This window comes from Rhinopithecus roxellana, chromosome 19, assembly GCF_007565055.1.
Source record: "Rhinopithecus roxellana isolate Shanxi Qingling chromosome 19, ASM756505v1, whole genome shotgun sequence".
NCBI classification, from domain to species: Eukaryota; Metazoa; Chordata; class Mammalia; order Primates; family Cercopithecidae; genus Rhinopithecus; species Rhinopithecus roxellana.
The window spans coordinates 1,015,568-1,037,946 of NC_044567.1; the positions used below are offsets into that span (position 1 = coordinate 1,015,568).

The window sequence follows — 22,379 nt, forward strand, 5'->3', positions numbered from 1 at the left end:
GTTGGTCATTACTAAGGCACAAGAGAAATCAAAGTAGGGCCAAGTTTAAACATCCAAGCAGTTTAAAAAGCAGGTGGTGAGTCATCCAATTAAGGATGGCAGACTGGCCATGCTCATTTACCTCCTACACTTCCCAAGACTTCTCTAAAATGATTACGAAGCAATTAAAACAGTCATAAGCCCATTACACCAAGCAAATGGGTGAGGGCCATTTGGAGGGTGAACGAGTCCAACAGATTTATGGAGGACCACACTGATGAAGGAGTGGAGACCGCTGGAGCAGGGCAGAGGACACAACAACTTAGAGTTAGCTGTTGCTCACCAAAGGGGGAAACTGATCAGCCCACAGAGCCCTATACAAACTGGAGATCTCAGAAATGTCAGGTGTGACTGAAGGGGAAGACGAAAATAGGAGGATTAATTGGAAGCCTATTGATTCTTGCCCTCAAATCTCCATCCACATGCACAGTCTACAATGCCATCAGTCACCTATGTCACCGCATAAGAAAGTCAATAGAGGCAGAGAATAAAGGTGCCACATCCTGGCGTAACTCATCAGATCTTGAGAACAAACTCTACCAGTCAAGCAGCTCTGCCCTTGCCTGCAGACCTAGAATTAGCTTTTGATCACTACTCTTGTAAACATGAAAGGACAAGAAGAAATTTAATGCAGGCTTAGATTAAGTTAAACAAGATGAAAAAAATGACCTAGGAAAAACAGGCAGACTTTGGTAACAATAGAAACAGCAACTACAACAACAAAGTTAAAACTTTCACAGTTTCTCAGAGAGATTCAAGATGACTCATCCACAAAACAAGAACAGGACGTTATTAAAAGGAAGAGAGAATAACAACAACAAGAAAACTCTTGTGGAAATCACTATTGCTGTGAACATAAAAAATAACAAAATCAAGGGAAAGGTTAAAAGATGGATTTGAGGAAATTTCCTAAAAAGTACAAGAAAACAAACAGCAACAAAAAGATGGGAGAAAACAGAGGACTGATCTAGGAGGTCTAACGTCTGACAGATATGCATTTCAGAAAATAAGAGTAAACGGTAAACAGAAGGGAATTTACCAAATAAATAATACAAAATAATTTTCTAGAGCTGAAGAAAATAAATCTTTACATGCCAAACACAATATGAAAAAAGAATGACAGCTAAGCACATCCGTGTAATGTTTCACACACCAAGAACCAAAAAGAAAAGATTAGAAGACTTCAAGGAAAGGGGGAAAACAGTGCATCCACAAAAGAACAGGACCTTGACTGCCCACGAGACTTCTCACCAGACAAAAGCATAAAACATTCAGTGTTCTGGCAGGGCGCAGTGGCTCACGCCTGTAATTCCAGCACTTTGGGAGGCCGAGGTGGGCAGATCACCTGAGGTCGGGAGTTCGAGACCAGGCTGACCAGTAGAGACAAGGAAAAACCTCGTCTCTACTAAAAATACAAAATTAGCCAGGCATGGTGGCACATGCCTGTAATCCCAGTTACTCGGGAGACTGAGGCAGGAGAATTGCTTGAACCCGGGAGGCAGAGGTTGCAGTGAGCAGAGAGTGTGCCATTGCACTCCAGCCTGGGCAACAAGAATGAAACTCTGTCTCAAAAAAAACACACAAACCAACAACAACAAAATTCAGTGTTCTATGCACAAAAAATTAGCAACTCAGAATTCAATACTTTGCAAAACTGTTCAGTTTACGAATAAAACGAAGACATTTCTAGACTATAACAATGTAGAAAATTTGCCTCATCATTAACATTTCTGAGAACGTTCTTTGAGAATGAGCCGTAGCAGAATAAGAGAGAGAAAGGTTATGGCAGCAAAGAAGGACAGACAAAGAATACTTAATTGAATGGAGAGTTAAAAAATAATGGATGCTATGCAAAAGGATCTAATGCAAGAGAAAGAGAGAATAAAGAAAAGTAGAAACTCTGGGGGAGGGGGTGGGGGTGAAGAGATTGTGTAGAAACAGAAAATGTAATTCTAGGTCTGTTGTGAACAATATAGACACGTTCACAGAATAGAAATGGAATTGTTGCTTTTTTAACTTTGCAGATCAGTCTATGGATAGAGCACGGGTCACTTAATTTTGGTTACAGAAGAGAATGTATTTTCAGTTTTGGTGATTACAAAGCAAAAGTAATGATAAGCAGTAATAACAAGAGTTGGGAAGTAGAAGGAAGGGAGCTGAAGGCAGGGGTAAGAGCGTCATCTTGTGATATGGTTTGGATCTCTGTCCCCTCCAAATCTCAGGTTGAAATGTGATTCCCAGTGTTGGAGGTGGGGCCTGGTGGGAGGTGATTGGATCATGGGGGCAGGTCTTTCATGAATGGTTGAGCATCGTTCCCTTGCTGGTAAACAAGTTCTTGCTCAGTCAGGTCAGAGGAGATCTGGTTGTTTAAAAGAGTCTGGGACCTCCCTCTTCCCTCTCTTGCTCCGGTTCTTGCCATATGACATGCTGACTCCCCATTGCCTTCCACCATGATTATAAGCTTCCTGAGGCCTTGCCAGAAGCCAGCACCATGCTTCTTGTAAAGCCTGCAGAACTGTGAGCCAATTAAACTTCTTTTCTTTACGAATTACCCAGCCTCAGGTATTTCTTTTCTTTTTTTTTTTTTTTTTTTTTTTTTTGAGATGGAGTTTCGCTCTTGTTGGCCAGGCTGGAGTGCCGTGGCGCTATCTCGGCTCACTGCAGCCTTCCTCCCAAGCGATTCTCCTGCCTCAGCCTCCTGAGTAGCTGGGATTACAGGCATGTGCCACCACGCCCGGTTAATTTTGTATTTTCAAGAGAGACGGGGTTTCTCCATGTTGGTCAGGCTGGTCTTGAACTCACGACCTCAGGTGATCCACCCAACTCAGCCTCAGGTATTTTTTCACGGTAATGCAAGAATAGACTAACACATCTTGAAAGCTGAGAGCTCCAGGGGAGCTGCCTCTATGTGATAGAATAGGAAATAAAGGTTACATCAACTATCAGGTTGGCACAAAAAGAACTGCATTTTTTTTTTTTTTTTTTTTTTTTTTTTTTTTTTTTTTTTGAGATGGAGTCTTGCTCTTGTCGCTCAGGCTGGAGTGCAATGGTGTGATCTCAGCTCACTGCAACCTCTGCCTCCTGGGTTCAAACAATTCTCCTGACTCAGCCTCCCAAGTAGCTGGGATTACAGGAGCCCACCACCATGCCTGGCTAATTTTGTATTTTTAGTAGAGACAACGTTTCACCATGTTGACCAGGGTGGTCTCAAACTCCTGACCTCAGGTGATCCACCTGCCTCGGCCTCCCAAAGTGCTGGGATTACAGGCATGAGCCACCATGCCCGGCTGTAACTGCAGTTTTTGCCATTACCTTTTTTTTGTTTTTTTTGGAGATAGGGTTTCACTCTTGCTGCCCAGGCTGGAGTGCAATGTTACGACCTTGGTTCACTGCAACCTCAGCCTCCTGGGTTCAAGTGATTTTCCTGCCTCAGCCTCCCAAATAGCTGGGAATACAGGCATGCAACACCATGCCTGACTAATTTTGTATTTTTAGTGGAGCCTGGGTTTCATCATGTTGGTCAGGCTGGTCTGGAACTCCTGACCTCAAGTGATCCACCCACCTCGGCCTCCCAAAGTGCTGGGATTACAGGCATGAGGCACCGCACTGGCCATTAAAGTAATGGCATTACTTGTGCCATTAAAAGTAATGGCAAAAACCACAATTACTTTTGTGCTAACCTAATAAAACTGGTTATCGTAAGTATATTGAGAAGACATGGAAATGAACAACTTCTAGCCCCAGCTAGCTGGCAGAAAGTCAACTGTCTCAATAAGATTCATCAAGCAATAGATACCAGCATAACACATGGACAGAAGTCAGAAATTCAAGGGATCAGAAAGTGGGAAGATAATGGAAACTTGTCAGATGAGTCTAGTGTTGAAAAAAATAGGAGTTGGCGGGGATTATGACAAAATGAGCAAAATCGTGTGAATGGGAAGCCATTACTTAATTCCAGGGTCAATTAATGACATATGAGAATCTTTTGATTATTTTTAAACTGGCCTAAAGTAAGATTTTTACGTAAAAGTACCTGCTGTTTTAAATATTGGCAATTAATTAAATCATCTGCAAAGAGACTGCGTGGGCCAACTGGAACACAGTTGAGCTGCTAGGTAGCAGGCTCTCATGTGATCTCAAGCACCAGAAAGAGATATAAGAATTAAAGGGGGTTCTTGTTTCTCATCAGAAGCCTTTCTCTACTATTTGATATTTCACTCTGTGTGTGATTATATGCTCAAGGAAAGGGGCTTCCTTGTTGTATTTTTTTTTTTTTTTTTTTTTTTTTTTGAGACAGAGTCTCGCTCTGTCGCCCGGGCTGGAGTGCAGTGACCGGATCTCAGCTCACTGCAAGCTCCGCCTCCCGGGTTTATGCCATTCTCCTGCCTCAGCCTCCCGAGTAGCTGGGACTACAGGCGCCCGCCACCTCGCCCGGCTAGTTTTTTGTATTTTTTAGTAGTGACGGGGTTTCACCGTGTTAGCCAGGATGGTCTCGATCTCCTGACCTCGTGATCCGCCCATCTCGGCCTCCCAAAGTGCTGGGATTACAGGCTTGAGCCACCGCGCCCGGCCCTGTTGTATTATTTTTATAAATCATAACATTAATATATCTTCACTATAGAACAAAAGAAAATATAGATTAGACAAAACAACCATCCAAAATTCATCACCCAGAGATAACCACCACTGTTAACATTTTTATGTATTTCCATTCTGTATTAGGCTCTTCTTGCATTGCTATAAAGAAATACCTGAGACTCGGTAATTTATGAAAAAAGAGGTTTCGTGGGCTTATGATTCTGCAGGCTGTATAGGAGGCATAGTGCTGGCATCCTCCTCTGGGGAGGCCTCAGGGAGCTTTTACTCATGGTGGAAGGCAAAGCAGGAGCAGGCACATCACATGGCCAGAGCAGGAGCAAGAGGGAGTTGGTGGGGCAGGTGCCACGTACTTTTAAATGACCAGATATCACAAGAACTCACTCACTGTCATAAAGACAGCACCAAGCTATGAAGGAAACTCCTGACGACATAAAGGCCTCCCACCAGGCCTCATCTCTGGCACTGGGGATTACAATACAATATGAGATTTGGGCAGGAACAAATATCCAAACTATATCATGTCCGACATACAGTAATCAAACTGAAATCTGTCTTGAAATATGCTTTCCCCCCCACTTTCTGTATTATGAATATAAAATTCTTTACTTGGAATTATCCTAAAATCCTAAAAGTAAGACTTGGGTGTGTGTATGTGAGATTGGACTAGGCTGGGAATGGCCTCACAGCACATAGGAAAGAATCTTCTTGCCCTGGGTGGGTCTCCAGGTTAGGGATGGGTGTTAACCCATCTCCTGTGTTATTAGCAGGGAGGGCTCACATTCCTGGGATGTTGACGGGAATGTGTATAAGTGGAGGATAGAGAGGAGGTTGTTAAAAGCAAGAATACATTTTTTTTTTTTCAGAAAATATTTTGGCAGAAAAGAAGTGCCTTCCAAAGGTAGCCAAGGATTTTTAAAATATTCTTATTGCTTCCGCAGGTTGAGTGGGCCCATCATGTGAATGTTGGCTACTGAAAAGGTATAAACATTTTGAAAACATTCTCTTTGCACCAACTGTTCCTTTGGTTAAAATAACTTGAGTCAAGAGTCTTTGAAAATGCGGTTCTTGTTATGCTTTTCTGGAAGAGACTGAAAAATATAAAAATTATCGGGAAATCTTTTCCTCCCAACAAGCAGGAATATGGGCTGGACATGGTGGCTCATGCCTGTAATCTGCCTGTAATCCTAGCTCTTTGGGAGGCATGGCAAGAAGTTCACTTGAGGCCAGGAGTTCAAGACCAGCCTGGGCAACATAGCAAGACCCCTTCTTTAAAAAAAAAAAAATTCAGGAGTGGGGATGTGACGGTGTCTTGCATGTGATATTCTTTGAAGGGAGCCATTGTTATGGTGATTATCATCTGTTTTAAGTAAACTAGTCCATGAACATGTGCATTATGAAACAAGCATATTGAGAGGAGGTGAGTTGCTTTGCCAAACTATCTTTTTTTGTTTGTTTGTTTGAGACGGGATCTTACTCTGTCACCCAGGCTGGAGTGCAGTGGCCTGATCTCAGCCCACTGCAAGCTCTGCCTCCCAGTTTCATGCTGTTCTCCTGCCTCAGCCTCTGTAAAAGCTGGGACTACAGGTGCCCGCCACCATGCCTGGCTAATTTTTTGTGTATTTTTGTATTTTTAGTAGAGACAGGGTTTCACCATGTTAGCCAGGATGGTCTCGATCTCCTGACCTTGTGATCCGCCCGCCTCAGCCTCCCAAAGTGCTGAGATTACAGGCGTGAGCCACCGCGCCCAGCCCAAACTATCTTTTTAAATAGAGAGATTAGTCTCAAGGATCTTTGATCTAGAGCTTTTTCCTAGAGATTTTAATCTAACGGTCAATAAACCCATGTCGCATGAGGCATATGGCATGTCTACAATCCTACCTTTCACAACTTGTAAAATCCTCCTTACCCTCATGACAAATTTGTAGCAACAATCTTATGTGCCTAGAATGCACACATAGAAATTAAAGATCCAGAACATTTTTTGGATTGAACTTGATCACAGCTGTGGTTGAGTTCCTGCACGAGGTTGGATGTGCATGTGGTAGACGGCACATGCTGTCAAATGGGGCAGAAGTAGTTGAACAGTTAAAGTCACGCTCTCAGTAGTGGTGGCGGCTCCTGCCGCTCCCTTCATCATGGGCTGGGCTCTAGTCTCATGCTTTATACACATCACATCCTTTAATCCTCACAATAGTCCCATGAAGCAGGTACTATCACTGTGTCCATTCTTAAGATTTGGGCATTTCAGAAACCTTTCTAAAGATCACACAATCAGTCAATATTACAGCTTGGATTGGAACTAAGGTATGTGGAAGGATGGATTTTTAGCTGCTATGCTATCCTCCAGGATTCTGATTTCTACCTGTTACTTTATTAGTATAAATTTTTATGGGAAAGGTGAAGTTCAAGGGTATGAAAGTAAGTAATTCAAGATCTAAGCTGTGGGAACTTTAAAATACTTTGAGCCTTAAGGTAATGTGATTAGAGGTCTGGAGTCATAGGACAGGCAGCTATAACCCAGGCAGTTGTAACCTTTGTTTCTGTGATTATATATTGGCCTTTTTCCTTACCTACATTGTTTTGTAAAACAGTCTGAATGACTAAACGGCACCAGGAAAGACTCCTTCCAGCTTCATTGCTAATCTTTGTTGTAGATTAACCTCCCTCTTACCTTTCTCACACAAAGACTCTACATTATCTAAGATGGAAGGTTAAATACACTCTTGTGAATTGGAAAGGAAATGAAACAAGCTGTACAGAAAACTGTAATTAATTCAATTGTTGTAACTCATAAACCAGCCTATTATAGAAAATGTTATAATCCTACTAAATTGCTTTGTTTTCTGCCTATATAAGTAACACCTTAACTTTTTACTTTGGAGCACTCACTCTGTCTCTTTGGAGTTCATGTTTTCTGAATGGCCTTTCCCAGTTTTTCACTTAAATCAACTCTTTAAAGCTGGATTCTGGGGCTGGGCTCAGTGGCTCATATCTGTAATCCCAGCACTTTGGGAGGGTGAGGCGGGAGGATCACCTGAGCCCAGGAGTTCAAGACCAACCTGGGCAACATTGGGAGACCCTGCCTCTATAGATTAAAAAATAAAAAATGTATTTTGATCCTTTCAATTATTTCAGGTTTACAAGGAAAATCTTCCCAAATAGGTGTGAATCCAAGAGCGCCATCCCCATCTCCAAATCCTGGGGGAACCAGACATAATAACAATATCTACATGAGTTTATAAAAGCTAATGACCTTCACAGTTTTATATTTATGGACAAGGGGCCACCCACTAAGTCACAGTATATAACTTGCTTTAAAGAACTTCCACAAAACAATGCAGATGGCTGACACATTTCCACACATCCATGCTACTGAGAGTGAGACAGGCAGATAGTTGGCTAGAACTGAAGGGAATAGGTTAAAAAGGTGAAGTAAGGTGACTAAAACCTACATTTCCAAGGAGAAATAGAGAAAGTCTCAAAATTTTAACCTTTTGTTCTTTACCATCGAATGTGCAAAAAATGTTAAATTCATTGGTGGTCAATAAATTGACAGTGGGCTCCATGAATATGATTCCTCTACTATACACATCCATCTGTCATCTTTTCTTTCCTCAGCAGAAAAGGAGAAAACCTTTTAGGCCCACAGCTTGTAAACCAGGGGTCCGGTGGAACTGTCTTGTGTGGCCTATACAGTGTTTGAGAAAGAAATGTAAAATGTTGCCTCTACTGAAAAATGAGATTTTTGCATGAAAATGTGGTGTTCCCACTTCTCTTTAAAAACCAGAACGTTAGGTGTTAGGTGGTGACTGAAGAGTGTTGTTTGCACTGGAGGCGGACTAGCAGGGCGAGGGGCCCTGGGGTCACTCACAGCGATCTTGGCTTTGATGGCGGCCAGCTTCTCCTGGGCAGCTGTGAGGTCCGCGGTGGCTTTGCTCAGTGCCTGGCGCTTGGGTTCCACGTCACAGAACACCTCATAAAACCTCACAATATTGATGATCCAAGAGCAGAGGCCTGCAGCCGCATAGGATTTGGTGGCCACAAACTCGGGATTGAACTCGGGGTCTTGCAGGTATGGCCTGATGGCTTTGAGGCAGTTCTCGTGAATGTTCTCTTTGTTGAAGTTTATTAGCGAGTCCAGGAAGCCATCCACTTTGGCCATGGTGACCTTAGCAGCCTTCCAGCTCCGGTCCTTGGGCACCCTACCCCCGGGGGCCATCAGCACCATCACCGCGGAGCTGACATTGCTAACGGCCAGAGGCGGAGAGCCAAATGACTTCAACTCCGTCAGATTGGTCTGGGAAAAGAGAAGGAGGGCGTTAGGGGAACATGAATGGGCTTTCTTTGTTCTCTGCCACTGATGGAGTGAGCTTGTGGAGTGATCAGTTTGAAAGGGCTGCTTTGAAGCCTGCAGCAGCCCTCTGAATTTTAAATATCATGACTCATCAAAAGGAAGCCAAAGCTACTCCCCAGTGGCTTTAGACTTCTCTGAATGGTTAGCCAAGACTCAGCTATGTTCTTTCAGCACTTTAACTGACTCGCAGCCCATTAGAAACACACAATTATTTCACATTCAACTGAGAAATATAAGGATGCCGACATACTCTGAAATAAGCAGCATGCTATGAATAAAAGATAAGGTTATTATAAATTAATTTCCATCTCAGATTGAAGAGAATAGAACTGTAACCCAAGTAATTTTTTTTTTCCTTAATTAAACTGCTTTGTTCCATGAGCTTGTTCTAACTACACTTGACTGTCCTGATAGCAAAACAGCATTTTCTGCCAAGAAATAATTCAGACAGAAAGCAAGGCACAACCTGTGAGTCAGCTGCTCTGCCTGCTTCTGGGTTTGCCCTTCGCTCAGAGTTTCACTTGTTCCAGAAAGACGTGACTGAAAGAGTTGATCTTGGCAAATCACTTAAACCTTCCAGACCTTGCCACCTTCATCTGTAAATTGGGGGCAGGAGAATTCACTACTCTGTCCATAAAATGGTGTCATAAATGCACATGAAGTTGATTTCAGGCCTGCTATGACATTCAATGATAAGCCTACAACCAGGTGTAGGGAATTCTAATTTTCTGTGGCTTGCACATCCGTTTTGAATATAGGTTTAACTGTCTCATACCAGAAGCAGGGCTCCGTTACCCTGGACACAGTTTCCAGTTCTACACCACACCCAAATGGCTCAAGCCAGTAGCCAGAGTATTTGGATCTCTCCTGCCTAGCAGACGGGGCTCCCTGCTTTCCTGCCACCATTCAGGCATTTGCTGAAAACCCAAAGTGACCCACATCCTACTTTCTTATATATACTTATATATTAACATTATATTTTATATTAAATATGAAAAATATATTTCTTATATATACTTTTTATATATATACATCCTTTCTTTTATATGTATACACACACTTTCATATATATATATAATATATATATATACACTTTCTTATACATATTTCTTGTATATACTGCCGGTTGCCATGCGCTTCTCTTTCTCTCTGCCCCACTCTTCATTCCTACCTTTCATGACCCAGGGTCAGAGCACTACCCTCCCAACTCACTGCGTTCTCCCTGCCCAGGATCTGTAAGTAAAAATCATTGAATGTGTTTCCTATTGTGGTGGTATACTGCATTTGCATCTTCCATCTGAAGAATGGGGGAGCTGCTGCAGGCTGGGTTTTCTCCTGGTGCTAGACCGAGCTTCCAGCTCAGAGTGATGGTCAGGCAGGCATAAACCGGACATGGATTGGACAAGAGCCACAAGGGGATCTGCCCACATAAACAACTTTGCCATGTGAGGGACCCCCTGGCCATGGGTCAGTCAGCTAAGCACTAGGCTGTCTGCCAGGTGAAAAAAATATCGGTGAAAGACACACTGCAGACTCCCACGTCCAGCTCCCTATTACTTCCCATTAGGGCAGTGGAGCCCCAGTGTAGCTGGAAGCTCCTAAAATGCTGTGAAACCATTTGCTTATGGTGCTGACTTTGTCAGTGGGGGGAAATCTTGATTTCAAAAATTAGATCCTTGTGCCAAATTAATTTGAGGTGCTCTTGATCCACAAACAAAGGGAATTATTTCTAGCTCCGAGTGGAAGTACTGTGGCAGGTGCTTCATTCACTCCTGCAATGGCTGTCCCATGTGGTTACAACACACCTGTGAGGGCCGGGAGGCAGGCAGCACAGGTGTGAGAGGGATACCAGCACACCTGTCGTCACGGCCCCCTGAGGTGACAGAGGGCAAAGTGAGAAAATACAAATGTAACCAAAGAATGCCACGATTTTAAAACAGCCTAAGTTAAGCAATGTACAGAGACGAAAATGAATTTTATAACCCAGATATATCACTGTCAATGTTTCCATGTACAGTAACTCCTTCCAGTCTTTTTCATATTCATACATATCTATAAATTAATCATGACTCTTTTGGTTTTAGCGACAGAAACCCTAGACGAAGTACAGAGGGGGATTTTCTCACTCCAGTATCTGGCAAGGGCAGGCACGGAGCTGGCAGTATGACGAGTGGAATCCCATTCTGAACGTTGTCGGCAGGGCTCTGTGGACTTTCTCTTTCTTCCCTGTCTCCCTGTGTGTGGGTTGCTTTTTGACACCCTAGTTTCTTCATGTTGGAAGGCACATGTTCTAACTCTCTGACCGTGGCCCATTTTCTCCTTTTCTCACTAGGCTGTAGCTGTGATCACCTTCTTTCAGTGTATTGACTTGCCAAGCTCATTGCCGCCTCAGGTCCCTGCCTGGAACACTTCCTCCTAAGCCATTTGCATGGCTGACACCTCTGCATCCATCAAGATCTCAATTCTGGCCGGGCCTGGTGGTTCACGCCTGTAATCCCAGTACTTCGGGAGACTGAGGCGGGGGGATCACCTGAGGTCAGGAGTTCGAGATCAGCCTGGCCAATATGGTGAAAAACCCCATCTGTACTAAAAATACAAAGATTAGCTGGGTGTGATGGTAGGCACCTGTAACCCCAGCTACTCTGAGGCAGGAGAATCATTTGAACTTGGGAGGTGGAGGTTACAGTGAGCCAAGATCATGCCATTGCACTGCAGCCTGGGTGACAAGAATGAAAGTCCATCTCAAAAAACAACAACAACAACAACAACAAAAAACCTCAATTCAAACGACCCCCACCCTGTGAGACTCTACTCTACTCTTCTTAGTCATTTCCCATCCTAGAGCCATGATGATTTCCTTCAGAGAACCTGAAACGATTCTTAGTTTTTCCTTGTTGACTTACTATATCCCTCCTCTTCATGAGAGCAGGGACCCCCATTTATCCTGTTAACCATGGAAGCCCCAGTGCCTAGAACAGAAGAAATTATGTAGTAAATGCTTGTCAAAATATGTGTTGAGTGATCGGATGAAAAGACAAGGGAAAGAGACTTTTTCTCCAATGCAAGTCAAAATTTTAAAAAGCCCTGGGTAAAGATCTTGTTCGGTTAAGCCTGGGCCCTCAAGCCGATTCGCATGGAGCAGGCAGACATAGCAGTGTGGCGCTAATAGAAACACAAGGCTGGAAGAAACTTTTATTATTATTATTATTTTTATTTTTGAGATGGAGTCTCACACTGTCGCCCAGGCTGGAGTGCAGTGGCGTGATCTTGGCTCACTGCAACCTCTACCTCCCAGGTTCAGGCGATTCTCCTGCCTCAGCCTCCTGAGTAGCTGGGATTACAGGCACCTGCCACCACACCCGGCTAGTTTTTGTATAGCAATAGAGACAGGGTTTCACTACGTTGGTCAGGCTGGTCTTGAACTCCTGACCTCAAATGATCCGCTCACGTGGGCCTCCCAAAGTGCTGGGATTATAGGAGTGAGCCACCATGCCCAGCCTGGGAGAAACATTTCTCAGAAGGCAGAAATTGTTAGGCACAGGCGCTCTGGGCTCTGCTCCACTTCTGTCTTAGGACTATTGTTCTAGCCGTGTGGCTGCTCTTCCCCAAATATCTGCCTGATGCATTTGTTCTTCTCCAAGTTTTTCACAAATGGCTCCTTCCTAAGAAGGCCTACCACCTCTGCCTCCTCCCACCCATCTTCTCCAGATGCCCAGCCTCGGTGCTTCTCCTACTCTACTCCACATTTTTCTTTGTTCCCCACAGCATCTGTCATGCTCTACTACATTATATAAGCCACTTTGAAGTTGTATTTATTGTCTCTCGCCCCTTACTTCTGCTAGAGTATAAGCTTCAGAGAGGCAAGGATCTTCCCTCATGGATGTATCACATGTACCCAGAGCAGTGCCTGGCCTGGGAAGGGCACTCAAAAAGTCTTTGCTGAGTGATTAAATGAACGAATCAACATGTGTGCAGTCATCATTGGACAAATATTTTTTAGTATGTGTTAGGCATTCAGTTTGAGTGACGGGGATACAAGAAAGGCAAAGTCCTTTTGCTCATTCAGGTGGGGGAGACAGGCAACAAAGAGATATATCTTTGATATTCTAAATAAGGAGAAAACAAACACAATGGCTCATGACAGAGAATTCTTGGAATGTGATGACGCCACGTTAGCTAGGAAGGTCTCTTCCTCTGGGAAGGCCTCTTCAAGAAGCTACATTTCACTGAGATCTCAATGACGGGAAACAGCCAGCTCTACAGACTGCAGGAAGACTGTTCCGGGCTGCTAAACAAACGAGTGTAAAGGCCTGTGGCAGAAGCAAGCTTGTCTGTGACGTACAGTGGGGCGGACAGTCCAGAGAGTGGTGAGGAGGATGGCTGAGAGGCAGTTGGACCAGACCGCTGGAGGCTCCGGAGGCCATGGGGAGGAGTATGAGAAGTATGGATTTTACCCCAGTTTCACTGGGAAGCCACTGGAGTGTTTTCGGCAGGGAATGGAATGATGTGGCTTATGCTCTCAGATAGGCCTGTTGCAGTGTGGACACACTGTGGCAGGGGAGGGTGGATGAGGAACAAGAGATTCAGGAGGCTGCTTAGCCGTCTAGGTGAGGAACTGAAGGTGGCTTGGTCCAGGCTTTTTGCAGGGGAGATGGTGAGAAGTGATTGTATTTGGGATATATTTTGGAGCTAGTGTAGGCAGAACTTAGGAGTAGTTTTAAAAAGAGGTGTAGGCCGGGTGCGGTGGCTCAAGCCTGTAATCCCAGCACTTTGGGAGGCCGAGACGGGCGGATCATGAGGTCAGGAGATCGAGACCATCCTGGCTAATACGGTGAAACCCCGTCTCTACTAAAAAATACAAAAAACCAGCCGGGCGACGAGGCGGGCGCCTGTAGTCCCAGCTACTCGGGAGGCTGAGGCAGGAGAATGACGTCAACCCGGGAGGCGGAGCTTGCAGTGAGCTGAGAGCCGGCCACTGCACTCCAGCCTGGGCGGCAGAGCAAGACTCCGTCTCAAAAAAAAAAAAAAAAGAGGTGTGAGAGAAGGTCACTAGTTCTTCTAGAGCAGGATTTTTTGAAAGTCTGTATATGGACAATCCACACTTTATCTACAATTTATCTAATTTTGAAAACGTAAGTCATTTCCCAGAGTTTACCTCACAGATAATGCTTTGCTGAACATTATTCTGTATAAATCTTTGTGAACATTTTAGTTACTTATGACAATCTTCTCGGAAGCGGATTTGCCGGGTCAAAGGGTAAAAACATTTTTAGTATGCTTTGTACAAATTATCATTAATAATTATTTGATTTATTCAATAATTATTCAATTTATTAAATTATTAGTAACAATAATTATTATTTCTCAGAAATTTCAATCCCAATCATCAGTATTTGAGAGCACATATATACGCTCCCATCCTTTCAGCACTGGCAAATATTATTTAAATAAAAAATAGATTAAAAATAAGATCGCAACATTGGTTTAATTAACATATGCATATTATGCATACATATGTGTATTTACTAGTGATGCTAAACTTTTTTCCATGTTGATAAACTATTTGGAGTTTTTATTTTGTGAGTTGTTTGTTCTTGTCCTTTGCCTACATTTCTACTGGGCTATTTTTCTTTTTGATTACTATAATTGTTACGGTTTCTGCAGGCAAAATGATGATACAACACACCAGCTCTTTTAAGGAAAGTTAACTAAAGGAACTATTTATGAAAGTGTAGATTGAAGAGACCTACGAGATAGTACATTACTCTAGGCTAGTAATGTTAGGGTGAGTGGAGCTGGGGTGGTTCCATTTCCACCCTGGGCTTGAGGAGACAAGGAAGAGGAGGGGTTAGCAGAACCTGGAGAGAGAGAGAGAGAGCCCTCTGGAGAAGGAGGGCTACAGGATCTGTAACTGTTAATGGAGGGCAGATGGAGGCCGAAGAAATGACTACCAGGATCTCACTCTCTTTCTCCTTCCTATGATCTTCTGGTACTTAGCATGGCCAAAGGTCACAAAAAGCTAGAGGGCAAAGGCAGTCCATTGAAACAATTCATGCAAATCCAGTCTCCCAGGTTAGGGAAAGAACAGAGTTGGGAAGGGCAAAGTGTAACTGGGTTGGGGGCAATAAGAGGAGGGGAGCAGAACAAATGGGAGATTCCCAGTACAACTCATGAGAGCTTTTCATACATAGAGAATATTTACTGTTTTTGCATATGTGTTGCAAATCTCTTTTAAAATTTTGTTTATGGCACTGGTACAAAAACAGACATATAGACCAGATCAATTGGAACAAAATGGAGAACCCAGAAATATAAGGCCACACATCCACAACCATTTGATCTTCAACAAACCTGACAAAAACAAGTAATGGGGAAATGACTCTCTATTCAATAAATAGTGCTGAAATAACTGGCTAGCCATATGCAGAAGATTTAGACTGGACCCCTTCCTTACAACATGTACAAAAATTAACTCAAGATGGATTAAAGACTTAAATGTAAAACCCAAAATTATAAAAACCCAAGAAGACAACCTAGGCAATACCATTCTGGACATAGGAATGAGCAAGGATTTCATGCCAAAGATACCAAAAGCAATAGCAACCAAAGCAAAAATTGACAAATGAGATCTAATTAAACTAAAGAGCTTCTGCACAGCAAAGAAAACTATCAGCAGGGTGAACAGAGAACCTACAGAATAGGAGAAAATTTTTGCAAGCTTGGATCTGACAAAAGTCTAATATCCAGCAACTATAAGGAACTTAAATTTACAAGAAAAAAACAACCTCATAAAAAAGTGGACAAAGGACATGAACAGACACTTCTCAAAAGAAGACATGCATGTGGCCAACAAACATATGAAAGAAAGCTCAACATAGCTAATCATTAGAGAAATGCAAATCAAAACCACAATGAAATACAATCTCGTGCCAGTGTTGGGTCCTAGGCTTAGTACTTGGGTGATGAAATAATCTGTACAACAAACCTTCGTGACACAAGTTTTTCTCTATCAGAAACTTGCACATGTACCCTGAACTTAAAATAAAAGTTAAGTAATTAAAAAAGATGTTACTGTCCGGGCACAGTGGCTGACGCCTGTAATCTGAGCACTTTGGGAGGCCAAGGCAGGTGAATCACAAAGTCAGGAGTTCGACACCAGCCTGGCCAGCATGGTGAAACCCCGTTGCTACTAAAAATACAAAAAATTAGTCGGGCATGGTGGTGTGCACCTGTAATCCCAGCTACTCTGGAGGCTGAGGCAGGAGAATCACTTGAATTCAGGAGGTGGAAGTTGCAGTGAGCCGAGATTGTACCACTGCACTCCAGCCTGGGAGACAGAGAGAGACTCTGTCTCAAAGAAAAAAAAAAAAAAAAGATGTTACCATGATGTGACTTCAAAGGAAATGACTAAAACAAAATTCCAAAAAAAATTTCTTCACGTTGTAATAATATATTAATGTTAAAATTATCGAAAATACAATCTGGACTTTTCCCTTCAAGATTATAATAAATTATTACACTTCTATTTAATGCAAAAAAGTTTGTTTATGGTATTTTGTGATCTACAGAAATTTAAAGCTTTTATGAAGTCACATTTAACAGTCCTTTTCTAAATATGGTTCTTTGTTTCTGCATTTAGAAAGACATTTCACACACATACAAACTGATCTGAAAACTTATGAGAAGTTTTCTGGTTCTTTTACAGTTTTATTTCTTTATTATTCTTAACTGTTATACAAGATAATACAGTTTTGTCCATTTATTAAGAGTATATACTTATTGTGGAATATTAAGCAAAGATAAAGATAAAAACAAGATTCATAATTTTATTAACCAGAGATAAAATATTACATCCTGGTGTGATTCATTCAGTAGCTTTCTTTTTTATGTGTCTCTATTATTCTCTCTCTCTCTCTCTCTCTCTCTGTGTGTATATATATATACACACACACACACATATACATGTATGTATACAAATATACATATCAATCACTATACTAATTTCGAACCTACTTTTTTACTGAAAATAAAATCTTAAAGTTTTTCTTATCAATTACTTTTGGAAATATGATTTAAAATAACCAATGCACACTTTTCTTCCATCTGGATATACATAATTTATTTGGCTAACTTTATATTGTTGAACACATAGGTTATTGGATCTTTAATAATGGTTAAATAAGAACTTTTAATAACAGTAGAGACAAATATGCCAAAAATCAAATTGGAGTTCAGTTAGAGTAGTATTTTACTTTTAAGTAAATTGGAGAAATAGTGTTCTTATAAAATTGGATCTCCCAGTACACAAAGTACATCTGTTTATTCACATCTTTTAAAATATCCTTCAATAAGGATATGTAGTTTTCTTCACAGTTTCAACAAATTTCTTTACACTTATTTGTGCTGTATGTTTTGTTTGTTATTTTGAAGATACATTTTCTAACTGGCTATTGTGGATATTAGGAAAGCTATTGTATTTTAAAATTTATTTTGCAATGAGTCCTTAACTTTCCCTTTCACTTGTTTTATTTTTTATGCCATCCATGAATAATATTATGTTTGATATTTCACAACATTTATATGATTAAGATTTTTTAATTCATTATTTCATTGTCTAGAAATCTAGGACACATTTTTAAATTATAGTATTGAAGGGGGTTGTCATCGCACTTTCTCTATGTTAATGGCAGTACCTATTGGGTTCTATCATTAGATGGAAGGTTTTGCTCCTGGATTGAGGTTGATTTCCATCTACTAGCGAAGTATTCAAATATTACTTTATTCCTACTTGACTGAGAGTTTTAACAAGGAATAGATGTTGAATTGTGTTAAATATCATTTTGACATTTCTCAGGGTGACTGTGATGATTAACATGAAGTGTCAACTTGATTGGATTGAAGGATGCAAAGTATTGTTCCTGGGTGTGTCTGTGAGGGTGTTGCCAAGAGATTAACATTTGAGTCAGTGGACTGGGAGAGGCAGACCCAGCCTCAATCTGGGTAGGCATCATCTAATCAGCTGCCAGCACCGCTAGAATAGCTAGAAAAAAGCAGGCAGGAGAAGGTGGGAAAAGCCACTTTTGCTGAGTCTACTGGTCTTCACCTTTGTCCTGTGCTGGATGCTTTCTGCCCTCTAACATCAGACTCCAAGTTCTTCAGCTTTTGGACTCTTGGATTTACACCAGTTGTTTTCCACGGGCTCTCAGGCCTTTGGCCACAGACTGAAGGCTGCACTGTCAGCTTCCCTACTTTTGAGGTGTTGGGACACGGACTGGCTTCCTTGATCCTCAGCTTGCAGATAGCTTATTGTGGAGCTTCATCTTGTGATGGTAGGAGTCAATACTCCTTAATAAACTCCACTTCATATGTCCATCTATCCTATTAGTTCTATCCCTCTAGAGAACCCTGACTAACACAGTGATTACAAAGCTTTTCTTTTTAATGTATGCTTGGGTATGCATACATAAATAGCATTATATACTAAATTAAAAACTTTACCAGTTGGTGGCATATTGTTTCAATAAATTGCTAAAGTCAACTTACTAGTATTTCATGTTGACATCTTACACCACCATTAATAAGTTAGATTAATCTGAGGTTTTATTTTCATGTGCTATATCTATCACTTTTAGTATTAAGCTTATAATGAAGACGCTGACTTCTCCTAGAATTCCCCAAATTATTAGATTATAAAATCCTTTTTTATTACTTGTTAATATTAAGTTAGAGGACAAATAACAAACTGGCAATAATATTACAACATATATATACCAAGGGACTCATAGCAAAAGTTTATAATGAGAAACTGTATGAAAAGAAAGGAAGGAAATAAAAAGAAGGAAAACTACCTTGTGAGAAAATGGGCATAGGATCTGAATAGGTAATGAACAGAAAAAGAAATCTAAAGATTTAAAAAGATGCCCATGTGAAAGGAAAACAAATCTCAGGACCCCGAACTCACTAAGCCAAAGGGAAAAGTTGAGCTGTGAACTGGGTCACACAAACCTGCCTCTCATTTGGTTCCTAAATAAAATAGCTGCAAAGATAAAAAAGCTACATACTTCCCTCACAATTTGCCCAAAAGGAAATTCCTTGTGGACCCCAAGATTTTATCCTAAAACAGTTCTGTTGAATTTCACCCTGACGATGTAAATTGACAGCTTGTCTTCACAGGGACGGGACAAAGGACAGAACTGAAAATCATCCTTTTGTTCACCTGAGACAAATACATGTCTGATTGCTTCCTCTGCCCTATGTTTATGTTATCTTACGTAAAAATGCAGATTCACTGAGCTAGATGGACGCATAAGTGACTATTCCCCTACCCTCCTCTCACTTGTGAACAGCTGAATAAAGACTCAAAATGATGCAACCATTTGCCTCTTAACTTACCCACACCCTTTAAAAAGCGTTTTTTCTCTTTCCTCAATACCTGCTCCTTTCCTTTTAAACATTGAGGTTCCCAGAGCCTCTTTGGAAAAAGCATGGACCACATTTTTCTCGTGGCTCTATGTTCTTTCCTGGGCATGTCTACCTCCTAAAATGATTGAGACTTGCCTTGATCATTTTCTTTGATCAACACCTGGTTTCATTAGAATGAAACCACTTAAAGTTAAAATAAAAGTGAGAATTTGAAAAGTCATTTCATTGAGTAAAACTGAAGTGACTAAAAATATCTAAGGTTGGCCAGGATGTGGGAGAAGCAGTGTTCAGAACTGCAAGAACAGCTATTTTGGATAGAAATTTGGCAGAATGTATTTTTAAAAAAGAGCATATTATTTTAAGAGGTTTCTATTGTTTCCATAACAAGTTACAGCAAACTTCCTGACTCAAAACAACATGAATGTACTATCTTGCCATCCTGGAGGTCACACGTCCTAAAATCAAGCGGTTGGGAGGGCTGATTCCTTCTGGAAGCTTTCGTGGAAAATCCATTGCATACCCTTTTCAGCTTCCAGAGGTTGTCTGATTCCTTGGCTCATGGCCCCATATCACACAATATTTTTTTCCCTCTGTGTCTGTCATCACGTCACTTCCTTATTCTGACCTTTTTTCTCTCTCTTCTCTGAACCCTTGTGATTACTTAGGGCCCACCTGGATAATCCCAGATAATCCCCGTCTCAAGATCCTTAACTTAATGATATCTGCAAAGTCACTTTTGTTATATGAGGCAAGATTCACATGCTTCAGAGATTGGGATGTGGAACTCTTTGGGGGAGAGGCATTATTTAGCGACCATGTTGTTCTGTCAAGCAATTGTACTTCTTGTTTGCCCAGAGAAATTCTTACACACAAACAATAAAGATATACGTACAAGGAAAATTGTGTTGGAAAAAATAAACTAAATGCTCAAAACTAGAAGAATAATTAAACAGAATGCAGTACTATTAGAAGACAGAGTACTATGAAGCATTAAACAAATGGGGTTTCAATACATGTACTGACATGAAATAAAATCTTGTATCAAGAGGGAAAGTGAGATTCCATATGTGAGACCATACAGTGTATTTCTGTTTATGTCTGACGCATTTCACTTAGTATAATGTCTTCTAGGCTCATCAGTGTTGTTGCAAATGCAGGATGTCTTGTATAATGTCGATGGACATTTATGTTTTCTCCATATTGTGGCTTTTGGGAATGAGGCTGCAATGAATAAAGGAGTGCAGACATCTCTATGAGGTGTTGATTTCATTTCCCTTGGGTATATACCCAAAGGAGGGATTGCTGGGTCATATGCTGTTTCTATTTTTAAAGTTTTGAGAAGCCTCTGTGTACTGTTTTCCATAGCAGCTGTACCAATCTGCATCCTCACCAACAGTGCACAAGCATTCCCATTTCTTCACACTTTCACCAACATATATTATTGTATATGGGAAATTTGCTAAGAAAGCAGATTTTAGGTGCTCTTACCGTACATACATAAACATAACTATGTGAGGTAATGAATATGTTAATTTGCTCAACTGTGGCAATCATTTTACTATGTATATACATAACAAAAGCATCATACCTTAAATACATACAATAAACAGGAGGGGAAGTAATTTGGTAATGCCCACTTGTATTTGAGATTTGTTTTATATGTACATTAATACAAATATAAATGTGTAGAAAACCTGCTGAAATAGACACACCCCAAATTATTATAGGAGCTATCATTAGGAGAGGTCAGGGGCTGAAGTGGAAAGTAAGGGTGACTTTATGTTGACCCTATATATTTTATACTATTTGAGTCATTTTCAACAACAAAAATGCTGTTACCTATTATTTGTATAAGAAGAAATAAGTTCACTGTAAAAAAAAATGCATGGGAAGTAAATAGAACATTCCAAGTAACTTTGAGGGGGTGGGAGGAAGACCATGAAATTGCAAGATAAACCATTCCTAAATGAAGGCAGAAAAAGTTATACTGGATTTATTTTAGTTCAGCTATAAAAACAAAATAAAACTGCCAAAATGGAGACTTAAAGTGTGCAGAGAGTTACTACCCACCTCTGATTTATAGGTCTTCTTTATGTATTAGCTAAAGATTTATTGTTAACTTTGCAAATAATGAGAAAACAGAGAAATGGCCCTTAAATACCAGAGTCCTGTGAGTGCAGAAGGGTTTAAGGATAGTCCAGGAGTCCTTGGGTTCATGAAGCAATATTTGCCCTTACTACAGGTGGTGTACTGTGGACCATTCTATTTCATTAAAAAAGCGCTGTTGCAACCCAGTAATGAATTGCCACCTGTAGATTGTGAACTGGTCTACAGTTAAACTTCTTAGTGATGGATGGACTGTTAATTGTCTTGTTCAACTCACCTTTAGAGCCTCCCCTGCCACACCACCTTCTAAGGCACCCACTTCTCTACCCACAGCTCAGATATACCACACTCTTCATTCATCTGGGTCTTTGCAAAAGTTGTTCCTTCCTGGGATATTCTTTTCTACCACCTTCTCCATCTAGTAAAATACTCATCTTTATCCTCTCTGCTTCATGGGGTTTCTCTTCCCTATTTCCTACCAGGCTGGGCAGTTGGCTATGCCTTCTTCTGTGATCTCAAGTCACTGAAATTTTTTAATTTTTATTTCTGCTAATGTAACACATGCACGTAGTTTGCAAGCTGTAATACCGCTACAAGGCTGGGAACAAAACACATGCCCATTTCACGCCAGTTCTGTCTCTCCAGAAGTCACCACTTTCAATTTCCTCCACCATTACTTTCTTTTTTTTTGAGATGGAGTCTCGCTCTGTCGCCCAGGCTGGAGTGCAGAGGGGTGATCTCAGCTCACTGCAAGCTCCGCCCCCCGGGTTTACACCATTCTCCTGCCTCAGCCTCCCAAGTAGCTGGGACTATAGGCGCCCGCCACCACGCCCGGCTAATTTTTGGTATTTTGAATAGA

At 41.3% G+C, this 22,379-nt stretch overlaps 1 protein-coding gene across 1 annotated transcript in view; it reads right to left on the reverse strand.

Moving 5' to 3' along the window:
- Positions 1-22,379, reverse strand: part of DNAH9 (dynein axonemal heavy chain 9) — a 378,462-nt gene that overhangs the window by 101,886 nt on the left and 254,197 nt on the right. The window contains exon 50 of the mRNA XM_010376130.2: positions 8,510-8,935. Coding sequence (XP_010374432.2) covers positions 8,510-8,935 — 426 coding nt within the window. The remainder of the gene's footprint in view (positions 1-8,509; positions 8,936-22,379) is intronic.